This window comes from Xenopus laevis, chromosome 4S (genome assembly GCF_017654675.1).
Source record: "Xenopus laevis strain J_2021 chromosome 4S, Xenopus_laevis_v10.1, whole genome shotgun sequence".
Classification (NCBI taxonomy): domain Eukaryota; kingdom Metazoa; phylum Chordata; class Amphibia; order Anura; family Pipidae; genus Xenopus; species Xenopus laevis.
Window position 1 is genome coordinate 27,012 of NC_054378.1, and position 12,293 is coordinate 39,304.

The window sequence follows — 12,293 nt, forward strand, 5'->3', positions numbered from 1 at the left end:
AAAGGTGATACCTTTATTGGCTAACTAATATAATCATAGCAAGCTTTTAGAACATTTTAGTTCCTTTTTCAAGCTGATTAGATTAGTTAGCCAATAAAGGTTTCACCGTTATACCACTTTATCAACTTTTTGGTTTTAATTTTTACATATTTATCCTTTTGTTTTTAGCTTTCCTATTTCCAAAAACAACAGATATATTATTGTAGGGAACTCTGCAACATATATTTTTATTGTCATTCTTATTGTTTTTTTACTTTCAATTCTGACTCTCTGCATCTATCACTGGCTTCCAAATTCACACTTTAACTCCTTCAAACTAACTCTAAGGGGCTGATTTATCAAAGGTCAAATGTTACAGTTTTCTAACTAGAATGAACTCGAATGACCTTGAATCTCAAATCTTATTTAAGAAAAAAGTTGAACGTCTAAAATTCAAGTAAATATTACTGAGCCAAAACCCCTAATCGAATTCAAACACAATTCAAATCAAGTTTTTCTCAAAAAAACTAGAATGTCAGGAAGGCTATTAATTTATTTAACTTAGTCAGTGGACCTCTGCCATTGACTTCTACATGAACTTGCCAGGTTTTAGGTCATGACCTATAAAATTCGAGTTACTTCCAGGGTAGGGGGATGATACATCTCTGATTCAAATTCAAATTCGAGTTGGTGGTCTAAACTTGAAATTGTGAGTTTTGAGCAAAAATAAAAAAACTCAAAAATTCTAATTCACCATTCGAATTTGCCCCTTAGAATAATATATCTTACAAAAATGCTATTAATTAAGGTGAACTACCTCTTTAAGGCAAGGAGGACATGTTTCAATAATACATTTTTAAGTGAGGTAGAATTAAAGATGAGGACAGCTTTTCTAATGCCTGCATATTTTAGGCATATAAATTTATAAAAAGCCATGGGTGTACGATAAGCTGTACCTTTCATTATGCAAAATTGTATCTTCTAATCTGGATGCAGTGATATCACACAATAATTCACACACATATCTATAAATTATATATCACTATTAACAACCTCAACACTCATTTACAAGACCGTAACATCTGCTTTATTGATATTCTGATACTCTTTGTCCCAGGGCCCCAATTTCCCTTATCAATAGTCCTTTTTATGAAGAGGAGTGGAAACAGCCTGGGGATGAAAAGAGAGATTTTTTTCCAGTAGGAGAGTGGGAGCAGTAGTTTCAGTCCACAAAGAAGTCAAACGCACGGCTTAGCGTTTAAAAAACAAAGACAACACCACACAAACCAGAATAGAAATAACCTTGATCTTTAGAAGGGCATAGAGGAAGGAAAGGGGTATAAAGGAGGGGAGAGCTTAACCAAGACCAGTCCAGTTAGTTTGCTTTCCACATATTTTATGAGTCTTTGCCTTGCTGTGTTCCTTTTATCTCACTATCATCCTCTCCCCTCAATGGCTGCACTTTTTAAAAGTAGTATAGTTAGTTGACCATTTGTCATCAAGAATCATACTTTCAGGTTCTCTAAATTTTCACACTATGCCTCCTTACCCACTAAGATCACTCTTTCACACAAACCAAGTTCTTGGACTTAATTAATTATTATTATTTTATTTAGCGTTTCCAACTTAATAAGTCAGTGAGGATTGTGACATTTTTGCTCTTGACTGAAGGAGTAGGAGATATAAGGGATAAATAGAAATATTTCTTTTAGATCAAAAGGGGATAGAGCAGATAAGAGACTGTGCAAAAATGAAAGGCATCCCTTGTTATCTTAGTTTTCCCATAAAAGATCAGATCATGGTTAAGTGGCTGGTTGGTATTTTTCCCACTGACTGGTGAAAGTATGACCACAGGTTATGTTCATGTATCTTTCTTCAGTTAGTTGATTGTTGTTATTGTATAGTGACTGCTTTGTTGACATTCATATGGATGACCAAAATGACTGATTAGTTGGGTTTAAACAGCTGGCAGTTGTTTGAAAACTGAGACTGTTGGTGACGACAGCCAACTATTGGTCTGGAGTTAATCACTGTGGCTTAGTCATTGATTGGTCACAGCATGGGGTAAGTCTGGTGTCTCCACTGAATGGCTGGCTGGATTCTGCTCAACCCTACCTCCACTTTTTGGAGGTCCATTTTAAGTTCTCACACATAATACTCTTTTTCCTTATTTTTCTTACTCTTACCAGCTGTTTTAGTGGCAGGTGTTGTCTTTTCTTTTACCACTGCACCATTGCTCTGAGCAGAGTTACTGATGTAGTTCCGACTTTGGTCCACCTGATAAGATCCTTCATCTCGGTTCCTATACTTATACATTGCGTAGAGGAGAATGAGGATGCAGAGGGCAGCTGCTGCAACAATACCTACGACCATCCCTGTCGTGCTGCTGGATTCCCTGATCACTTCCACTGCGCCTGGAGATATTTTCTCCCCTGAGCCTGTAGGGTTTGCTGTAGGAAAATTGTGAAAATTTGGGGAAGAAGTTATAGGTGGAAACCTTTGCTTTTTGTGTTTGTCCACAGAGGTAGGGATATAGGGGTATTGGTCTAAATTAGGTTTTGGTGGTTCCCTGTTGTTCATTTTGCCTGCAGGGATGTTCCGTATAACGTCTGGGGATGTGTTGGAGGTGAGAAGGTCATAAGGAGAGGAGGTTGAACCTCCTGGCCTAACATTTGGCCGGTACCCAGGAGGCTTCCTAGGAGACCCATCTGATCTGGACAATAAGGTCCTTTCTGTTATCATAGGGAAAACGGATTCAAAGTCCTCATCATCGGTAGGTGGAAAGCTTGATTCAGACACTTCCCCTGAGGAATCACCAGAGACTTCTATTGCCTCATCGCAATCACTATCCTCCTGCTCTGAAGGGCAAGGCGGCCTCGAGTTTGAAGGTACACTCAAGGAATCTTTGGTGGTGTCCACCAGAGTGAGGACAGTTCGATAAGTAGGTGGGGGAGGAACAAAGGGAGAACGGGTGGCAATGGGAGGGGTATCTAAGGAATCCTCTGTGATTATGGGCAATATTAGTTCCCCTCCTGGAAACAAGAGAAAACAGCAAAGAAAATTGGTGTGAGTAAAAACCTCAGTAGGTCAACAAATGCTTAACACAGCACAATCTGCTAACTCCCTTGGTATATTTAAGTCCATCAACTATGCATAGAAACCAAATATTAAACCCAAAAAGTTACATTACATGTATTAAAAGACAGCTGTCTAAGTATGAATCTAATCCTAGACATTGTTTATCAATTAGTTGTCTACTCAAATATAGTTTCCTTGAATGAATCTTTATCCTCAATTCTCATCTGTTCTATTTTATTTTGCTTACTCTTCTCCTTAACTTCATTCATGATTTAGAACTTAAAATAATAAAAAAATACAGTTTGTTTCTAGCTCATTATATTTTTTTTATGATAATGGCCTCTAGTGTTCTCTGAATAATATATACTATAAAATGTGTGGCGTACTTATTTCATAGTATTCGGTGTCTTTTTCTGTAATTTCTTTTCTCCTTTTCTTGTCTGTCGTAATCCATCCATCTTAAAGACGGTTCACGATTCTGGTTCATATTTTATCCTGATAATGTCCCGTTTGTTTAAAATCTATGCAACATCTATTGCCTTGTCTATATTTGGTAACCTAGAGTAAACTTAATTCTTTTCCCCATCTTATTTTTTTTTCTAACCCCTATTATTCTTTCAAGTCCCCAGTGCTTTATTATATATTCTGCTTTCTACTTCTTTTCTTTTCATCCCTGCTTGCCTCCTCTCATGAAATAAAATTGATTCAGAATATTTAGACAACTTACATTAAACAATTGGCCACATGTGATTTTAGCATGAAGACAAAAAAAAATTACAAAAGAAACTGTGAAACCTCTCGGTAAAAAAAGGCACTTTGATTTATTAAAATTTTACTGTTTCACGGTCACTTTATATTTTTAAATATTGCTTTTACCAAAACAACACATCACGTATGCTTTTTTTTTTTTATCACCAATTACTTATTGAGAATATATATATATATATATATATATATATATATATATATATATATATATTAATTTGATGTCCAGCAAAGCTTAATGAGTTTTCCTCTATAAGCCATCCTGTTCCTAAATTTTTAAAAAAAAGATTTTAATGACCAGTGTTTTCTTTTCTCAAAACAAAGGAAGAAAAAAAAAGAAAAGTGAATTTGAGCATTATTTTGGTTAAAAGTTTATGAACATCTTCGGTTTCCACATTTTTGTCTGGCCATATACCTTTCCTCTAAATGAAATCACTGTACACATGAATCCCCTAATAAATTAACAAAGGTACCCTACAACAAGCCCAGCACTACACATAAATAGAAACTGGCAAATGCTACAAAGTGTAAATGATTTAAAAAAAGAAAAACTATCATTCCAAACTTTCTCTGATAATAATTCAACAAGAATTATTAAATCTTTTGTCACCTTCTAAACAGGCATTTATAACTCAGCTGGACTTGAAAATGGAACAGGAGGACCCCTAAACCAGCGAGACAGATCATGCTGACTTATTCTGATTATATTAGCACAACTATGGCACACCAATCAAACTGACATCTGAAAATACATCCATCTGTCTTTAATAGTGGGAATTATTCTTTTGGAAATTTTAGTTGTCCTCAATAGGAATCTACAATTAAAATTTCTATTGCGGTTTAAGCAGTGGCAACAAAATTTGTATAAAACTGCTGGTTTGAAAATCTGAAAACTGAATGCTGGTTTATAAGTTGACCGTGTATTTATAAATACATTACAGGTATGGGATCCATTAACCGAAAAACCCGTTACCCAGAAAGTTCTGAATTACCGAATGACTGTCTCCCATAGACTCTATTTTATTCAAATAATCAAAATTTGTAAAAATTATAACCTTTTTCTCTGTAGTAATAAAACAGTACATTGTACATGATCCAAACTATGATATAATTAATCCTTATTTGAAGCAAAACCAGTCTATTATGTTTATTTAATGTTTAAATGATTTTCTAGTAGAATTTAGATATGAAGTTTCAAATTAAGGAAAGATCCATCAGGAAAATCCCAGGTCCGGAGCATTCTGGATAACAAGTCCAGGGCCGGATTTACATAGCAGGCACCCCTAGGCCAACTGCCATTCATCATTCCCCCCTCCACTTTTTGGTCATTGGGACCATAGCAATTGGTATTGGCACATGGGAAATTTAAAAAAAACTATCATATCTCCTGTGCATCCCCAGTGTTTCTGAAAAAATTTGAGCAGCATGCCATCCCCCTAAAATCCTGCCACCCTAGGCCCGGGCCTTAGTGGCCTTTACACAAATCCAGGCCTGAACAAGTCCTATACCTGTACTATGACTACAACCAGTTCTACCAGTGATAATGTTGAAGTTATTAACTGAGAACTCTTTGAACTGGTTTTATAAGTATTAACTGATAACATTTACAATGTGTCTCCTTTCCCCCATGTATATATAGGCCATGGTGCTGGCCGTGGCAATGCTGAGCATGCTATCCAAGAACAGCCCAACCCACCCAAGTGCTACTTTGATAAATCTGCCCCTGTGTGTATGTATACTATTTCTATATCTCATTTACTATACAAGCGAATTGAGGCTAATGGTACACAGGGCAGTTTTTCCATTGTGTATTTTAGATGGCTGAGAAATACCAGAAGCCAACCTAAATTATTGGGAGGCAGTATAGATAGTTTTTGCCTTTTCACCAAATTTACTAAAAATCAGGACAGTAGCAGCAGCACTATTAGCCCATGTAGGCACTAACAGTTCAGGCAGCTGAATACATCAGCAGAGGTGTCAGGTAGCCATTATCTGGTTCGCTGCCAATTGTTCTGCTGATAAACTGCTGATAGACTGCGGGGGGGGGGGCTAGAAGGTAGGCAATGATATCACTTTAACTTTCAGTGTAGCAATAATGAGTGAAACAAGTTACATTTTTGGGTGCACCTGTGAGACTAACATCATGTTTAGACCCATGACAAATTTCAAAATTAAATTAAAAAAATCAATTTCCTCTTTTAAATAAAAATGGATTTTGGTACAGATTTCTGTTTAAGTAGCACTATTAACTGATGCATTTTGAAAATAGCATGTTTTCCCACAACAGTATCCCATTAAGTATAAAGTAGATAAGAGGTTATTCAGAAGCAGGACTTTAATAGTGCCTCAAATAGTTACCTATATAACCAATAGCCAGGGTCGGACTGGACATTGGGGGGGCCCCCAGAGTTAAAAAACCTGTGGGGGCCCTCCGAACACATGCGCCAACTCTGGGCCCCTGTGGGCATGCACTAATGGCGGCACGCATGTGCAAGCACCAGAGCGGCATGCATGCGCAAAAGCCAGCACTGGTGTGCAATTGCTGGCATGCATGCATGCGCAAGGTCCGGTGCTCACCGCCACTGTTTGTTTTTTTGGGGGGACCAGAAGATCAGGGAAGGAGGTCTGGGGCCCACCATTTTTTTTCCCCGGTGTCCCGCCGGTCCAGTCCGACCCTGCCAATAGCAATGAAAATTCTTACTGCCCTATGAAGCTGAAAGAAAGCAGTTTAGTAAATGCTGAAAGCTGAACCCTGTAAGTTTTTTCAGCTGTATTCCACCCCTACATTTGTCTAGCACCCCATACTGCACATGTAAGCAAGTTGTATCTGGGTTCGCTGAGAATGCCCTTGGATTGGGTTGCAAATATAGCCAGCCTCTCTGTTTAAATGGAAATGTTGGAAGAAATGTTAGCAAATCCTGTACTGTAAATATTTTAAATATCTACCAATTTGGAGGAAATGTTTAGAAAAGATAGCAGCGGCCCTCAATCAGAAATCCCAGTATTTGCTGCTGTTTTGTATTGAGTGTATTATTATCAACTTAGGGGTTAAAGCAAATCATTAGTTAAATATGTGATTGTATGTGTATTAATTAAGAATGTTCTGCCAAAGTTGCTACTGCTAAAGTACATTTTATAGATCATTATAAGCACACACCCTAAAGGAATATAGGAGATCTACAGGACTTTAGTCAGCAAACAAATAGTCAATAATCCATTTACAATACATGAGATTTTTTTTTTGGAGAGATAGTTTATGATGATCTTTATAGGTATTGATCATCCTTGCTCCGAGCATCCTTGGATTACAGGAATGTAATGGACTGCAGGACCATTAAACTCTGCTGCTTCTGCATATCATTATAAAAGGTGCATTTTTATTTATTTTTTCCTGCAAAGCCATAGAACTTGTTGTAACTGTCTCTTTTTAACTTAGAAGGGAAAATGTTTTAACTTAATAAAAAAACAACATTTCCTGACTAACTTTCATACGCATGTGAAAAAAATGATAACATTTCTTCAATATGTGTATGGTGGGCCTGACCAATATCTATAGTGCTATGGATATCAGTTGGTTTGGCCAGGTTGGAAATGTCATCTGCCAATGCACCAGATAGGCAACTGTATGGTACATTGGCAGATGAAGAAGTGAAGAGGAGCCACAGATCCTCTTTGCTTCCTGTCATATTAATTGTTTGGGATGTTGACAAGAAAGATTAGAAAAACAGAATGGTGGCCATACCATGTATGGCCCCTTGCATGGCATCAGCCCATCAGCAGATTGGTTGGATATCATGCGGGATCAACCTGTGTATGGCTGACTTTATTATGAATAATGGTATGTATTGGCCGTGGGGATAGCACACAATATTAAGTAATACTAAGCATGACAGAGACCTCTTGTGACCAAACAGAGGTAATGCATACAAAAACCAAAAATTACTCTATAGTCATGCTGTAGAAAAAGTCTATTTATTGAAACATCTTTAATAGAACTACATTACCCCACATGGAGCCTAACGCGTTTCATGCTTCTCAGCACTAAGTCATAGGCCATCTCAGAAGCATGAAACACATTAGGCTCAATGTGGGGTAATGTAGTTCTTTTAAAGATGTTTCAATAAATATACTTTTTATACAGCATGACTATAGAGTCATTTTTGGTTTTTGTATGACTTTATAATAGCCATGATGTACAATTCAAAACATTACAATTTCAACCCTTAACCTAGCTAGTTTGACTTATATTATTAGAACAGTCTGACCTTATTGAAGTCAGCCTGAACATAAGTTTTTTCTTTTACATATAAAGACACTGCTTTTTTCCTTCAACTAATGTCTGCAATGGTTAACTATTTTTACACTTTTTGACACAATACGATGCTATGGTGCATCAGCATCTTGTTAATCCTACTTTATTTTCAGCACTCCACTAAAATTCTGATAATTTAAAATTTAAATGGTTATGACAAGTCATATAAGTTTAAATAAGCATGCATAATTCCTGTGGCTTTACCTTGGTTATGTTAAATTTATTTTAATTAACCTAAATGGTTTTAAATTACCTGAACATCTTCCCTATAAGGCCTTGCATTATCTTTTGGAATTGCCCTTCTGCTCTGTAAAGGCAATCTTGGCACTGTTCTATATGTCAGTTTTGTAGACAAACAAATCTCTCACTACTATAATTTTATTGATTTTATTTTTTTATTGGCTCTCCCCCTTACACATACTGTTAACCTCACACGTATTTGCATCTGTATACACTACAGATCATAATCTCATGTTCCCATACTGTTGTGCATTAAACATTTATATAACTATTATATAACTATTATCATCTCTCCTCTTTCTTGTTATATTTCTTATCCCTTGATTGGAAGTCTCATAATTCTCATGATGATTCCCTGATGATACAAGTATGCTACAGGAACTATGCACATATCTTGCAAACTGTTTATGAAATACAGGTATGCTTTTCTGTCTGTTGAATTTTGGAATATATATATATATATATATATATATATATATATATATATATATACTCCAAAATTCAACAGACAGAAAAGCATACTTGTATATATATATATATATAAAACCTATTTAATTTTACCCCTGGCTTATTAACTATGGTTTACTTTGTATATTTAATGACTGTAAAATTTTGGTGCACAGTACAGTTGGGGTCATACCTGTGCTCGGCTCACATTCTTCCAAGTCTTCATCATCACTTGGACATTCAGCTGAGGCAACAAGAAGGTCATCAGAATTCTGAAAAAACAAGAATTGTGAAACTTTATTGACTGAATACAAACTATTAATATTATTTAATTAATATTAATTACTTGTTCCAAATCATTAGATCACTCAACTTGCTGTGTCTCAGGTATATCCCTAAAAATTACAGGCTATCAAAAGGTTTTTCAATGCACTTAGGGGCAAATTTATTAATAGTAAATTCAAATTTTCAAATTGATTTTGGGGTCAAAATTTAATCAAATTTTAATCCCCCAATCCGGATGTAAATTTGAATATGAGCTTTCTTATACATTGACCATGGAAACAGTTCTAATTTGAATATTCACCACCTAAAACCTGCCGAGTTCATTTACAAGTCAATGGCATTGGTCCGTTGAACCATTTGAATATGTTGATTGCCTTCCTGACATTCGAGTTTATTTCGGAGGGAAAACTCGAGACGAATTTGAATTCGGGACTATTCGATCAGATAATTAGACGTTCAAATTTTTTCTTAAATAACCTCCCTTTCGAGTTGTGAGTATATTCAAATTTATTAGAGTAAAAAAAAATCACATATATTCGAACAAAAAAAACTTGACAGTCAGGAAGCCTATTAACATCTTTAAATGGGTCAATTGACCTCTGCCATTACTTGTAAATGAATTTTGCAGGTTTTAGGTGGCGAATATTCAAATTAGAACTGATTCTATGTCAAGTGGTGATACATATCACATTCAAATTTACATTCAATACAATACAATACAATACAATTAGGGGATTAAAATTTGAATTTGTGAATTTTGACACCAAAAAAAAAAACAATTCTAATTTGAATTTACTATTTGACCCTTGATAAATCTGCCCCTTAGATTTACTGTAGTTGTTTTTATATTTGTGCTAATTATGCAAAGATTAACTACAAACTTTTATAGTGATGCAAAGTAAAATAAAACCGGAAAATTTTAATGCAAACATTTAACACTTTGGTATTAAATTGTTCAAATATGTCAGAACTGCTTATTACATTTTGAATTCATTATTGAGGGTTATTTACTTAAACTCAAAATGTTCTCATTATTTTTGTAAAACAACTTAAACCAAACTCCCATCCACCATTTTTCCTTATTTATCAATAAAATAACTTGAAAATTTTGGTGCAGGAAAAGACTCTATAAAATCATGAAAAAATTCAAACCGTACACATTTTTTATATTTGAGGCCTGAAAACTCAGACTTTTTCTGATTTTTGCCCAAATTTTTCAGATTATCATACGAAACACAGCACAGATTATGATATCTTCTAATTGTAAAAGTGACATCTGGCATTGACTTCTACATGACCTTGGCAGATTTGAGATGGAGCATTTTCAGATTTGGACTTTTAGCAGCCTCGGAGTATAATAATTCTAGAAAAATCAGAGATTTGTTTTCCATGAAAACTGTGTTTTTCCCCTTAAAACCCCAGCCCAGAAAAATGTAGGTTTTAGTAAATAATCCTCTATATGTTTTAGAGCCTTCGTTATGCTTTTAACTCCATTTTACATGCGTTAATAATGTCAAATTAAGAGTGAACATAAACCACCAGGGCCAGCGTCCTCCTGGCGCGTCGATGCCTGCATCCTCCGACACCCTGAGTCCAGCGTCCTCCGGTGCCTCAAGGCCAGCTTCCTCTGACGCCCCCTCCCTTCCTGAAGATTGCGCACACATGCGCATAGGATCTGACTGGAGCACTAAATGGCTAGCGCTTAGTGCTCCAGAATAGAGCAGAATTACCCAGCGGCTGGGTAGCATGCGCCCTAGGGCCGGGCCTTTGTGACTTTTTGGGGGTTATTTATTAAAGTCTGGTTTTTTTTGGTTGGACTTTTAAAGGGGAAAAATTCAAATTTTTTGTGATTTATTAAATCCTAATGCTGTTAAAAGCCAGAATAAAAAGTACTTTAACTCAGACCTGCTGAAATTCATGTAGATATCCTTATCTGCACTGGGTTTCATTCAATAATCCAAAGATTTCATGGTTTTCAGGCATCAAATCCGAAAAAAATCTCGGGTGTCAAATCAGAAAAAGTCACAGTTTTTGGCAACAAATCAAAGAAATTAGTATGATTAGGATTTGTTCATGAGTTAAACGTTTTTTTTTCTGAAAAATTTAATGATATACAGGGGGGAAAGTCTATGCGGATTTGGTCGGAGTAGTGTTCAAAAAAATAGTAAGTACTTATCGAATTTGGACAAATAACCCATTTTATTTTTCTAAGGTTTAAATCCTATTTTTCGATAAAGTTACTTTAGTGAAGTTCCAACTGAGCCTGCCCTGTGCTGCTGACAATCAGATACATTTTGGGTTTGCATCACAATATAGAGAGCATAAAGTGAGGTAACAATTGTCAGGTATTTGATTCATCAGTTTATAAGCAGACACTGTATACCCTATTTGGCAGTGCTTATGCACCACTTTCTATGTAACCATAAGTCCAGAAGAATTTGAATCCATTGTATTCATCTTAGATTTCCATTATTATCTATAACATATGTCAACACCTATAAATGGTGCAAATCTAGACATTGGGCTTAAACAACTCACCATGGCCGGCCATTACATTTGATTCCACAAGATCATACCTTTTCCCACTAAACTGAATGCTAATACCTAACTAATCGAAGTAGGTAAAAATAGGTTTTATTTTATACATTTCAGACTCAATGGCATTTTACCCTTCTACTAGTTGCTTGTGTGCTAGTCTAAAAAGATCTCTTCATCTTTATTTGAAAAGGGATTGCTAAATCCTAGACAGCTGCAATCTTCTATGTTGCCAACCTAATTAATAGTCTGTCTACAAAGTATATATATATTTTATACAGGTCCCATTTTACTACAGAAAGCTGAAAAACTATGAGTGCTACTGAGGGCAACATTAAATGTATCTCTCATAACTTTACTTTAGTCTTTTATTACCTGTTTGCAATTAAAGTAAATCAATTACATAACGTATCTCGTTTCATTGAGCTTTGCTCATGTCAAACATTTAACTCCACTGGCAGTTATGGGGGGGGGGGGGTTAGATCATATGTCATTATAATTGGTGTTAAAAACGTTAGTGCCAAATTAACTCATTCTAATTGCAATAAAGTGAGGAGTTAATGTAATGCTGTCTTTTTCTCCTTCACAATAGTCATCACTGAACTGTACCTTATACCCTGCCCTACAGTGGTGATGGTGAATGTTCCTGCCA

The 12,293-nt window shown here is 35.7% G+C and overlaps 1 protein-coding gene across 21 annotated transcripts in view; it reads right to left on the minus strand.

The window, feature by feature from the left end:
* Nucleotides 1–1,043: 1,043 nt before the first annotated feature.
* Nucleotides 1,044–12,293, minus strand: part of LOC108715117 (neurexin-2-beta) — a 229,696-nt gene continuing 218,446 nt past the window's right edge. For 12 of the 21 annotated variants that reach the window (XM_041591538.1, XM_041591541.1, XM_018259945.2 and 9 more), the window contains 2 exons: nt 9,015–9,093; nt 1,044–3,011 (listed from right to left, as the gene is read on the minus strand). In XM_041591538.1, the coding sequence (XP_041447472.1) occupies nt 2,125–3,011; nt 9,015–9,093 (966 nt within the window). In that variant the 3' untranslated portion in view covers nt 1,044–2,124. The remainder of the gene's footprint in view (nt 3,012–9,014; nt 9,094–12,293) is intronic. The other 9 variants (XM_041591550.1, XM_041591554.1, XM_041591547.1 and 6 more) reach the window with 1 other exon arrangement.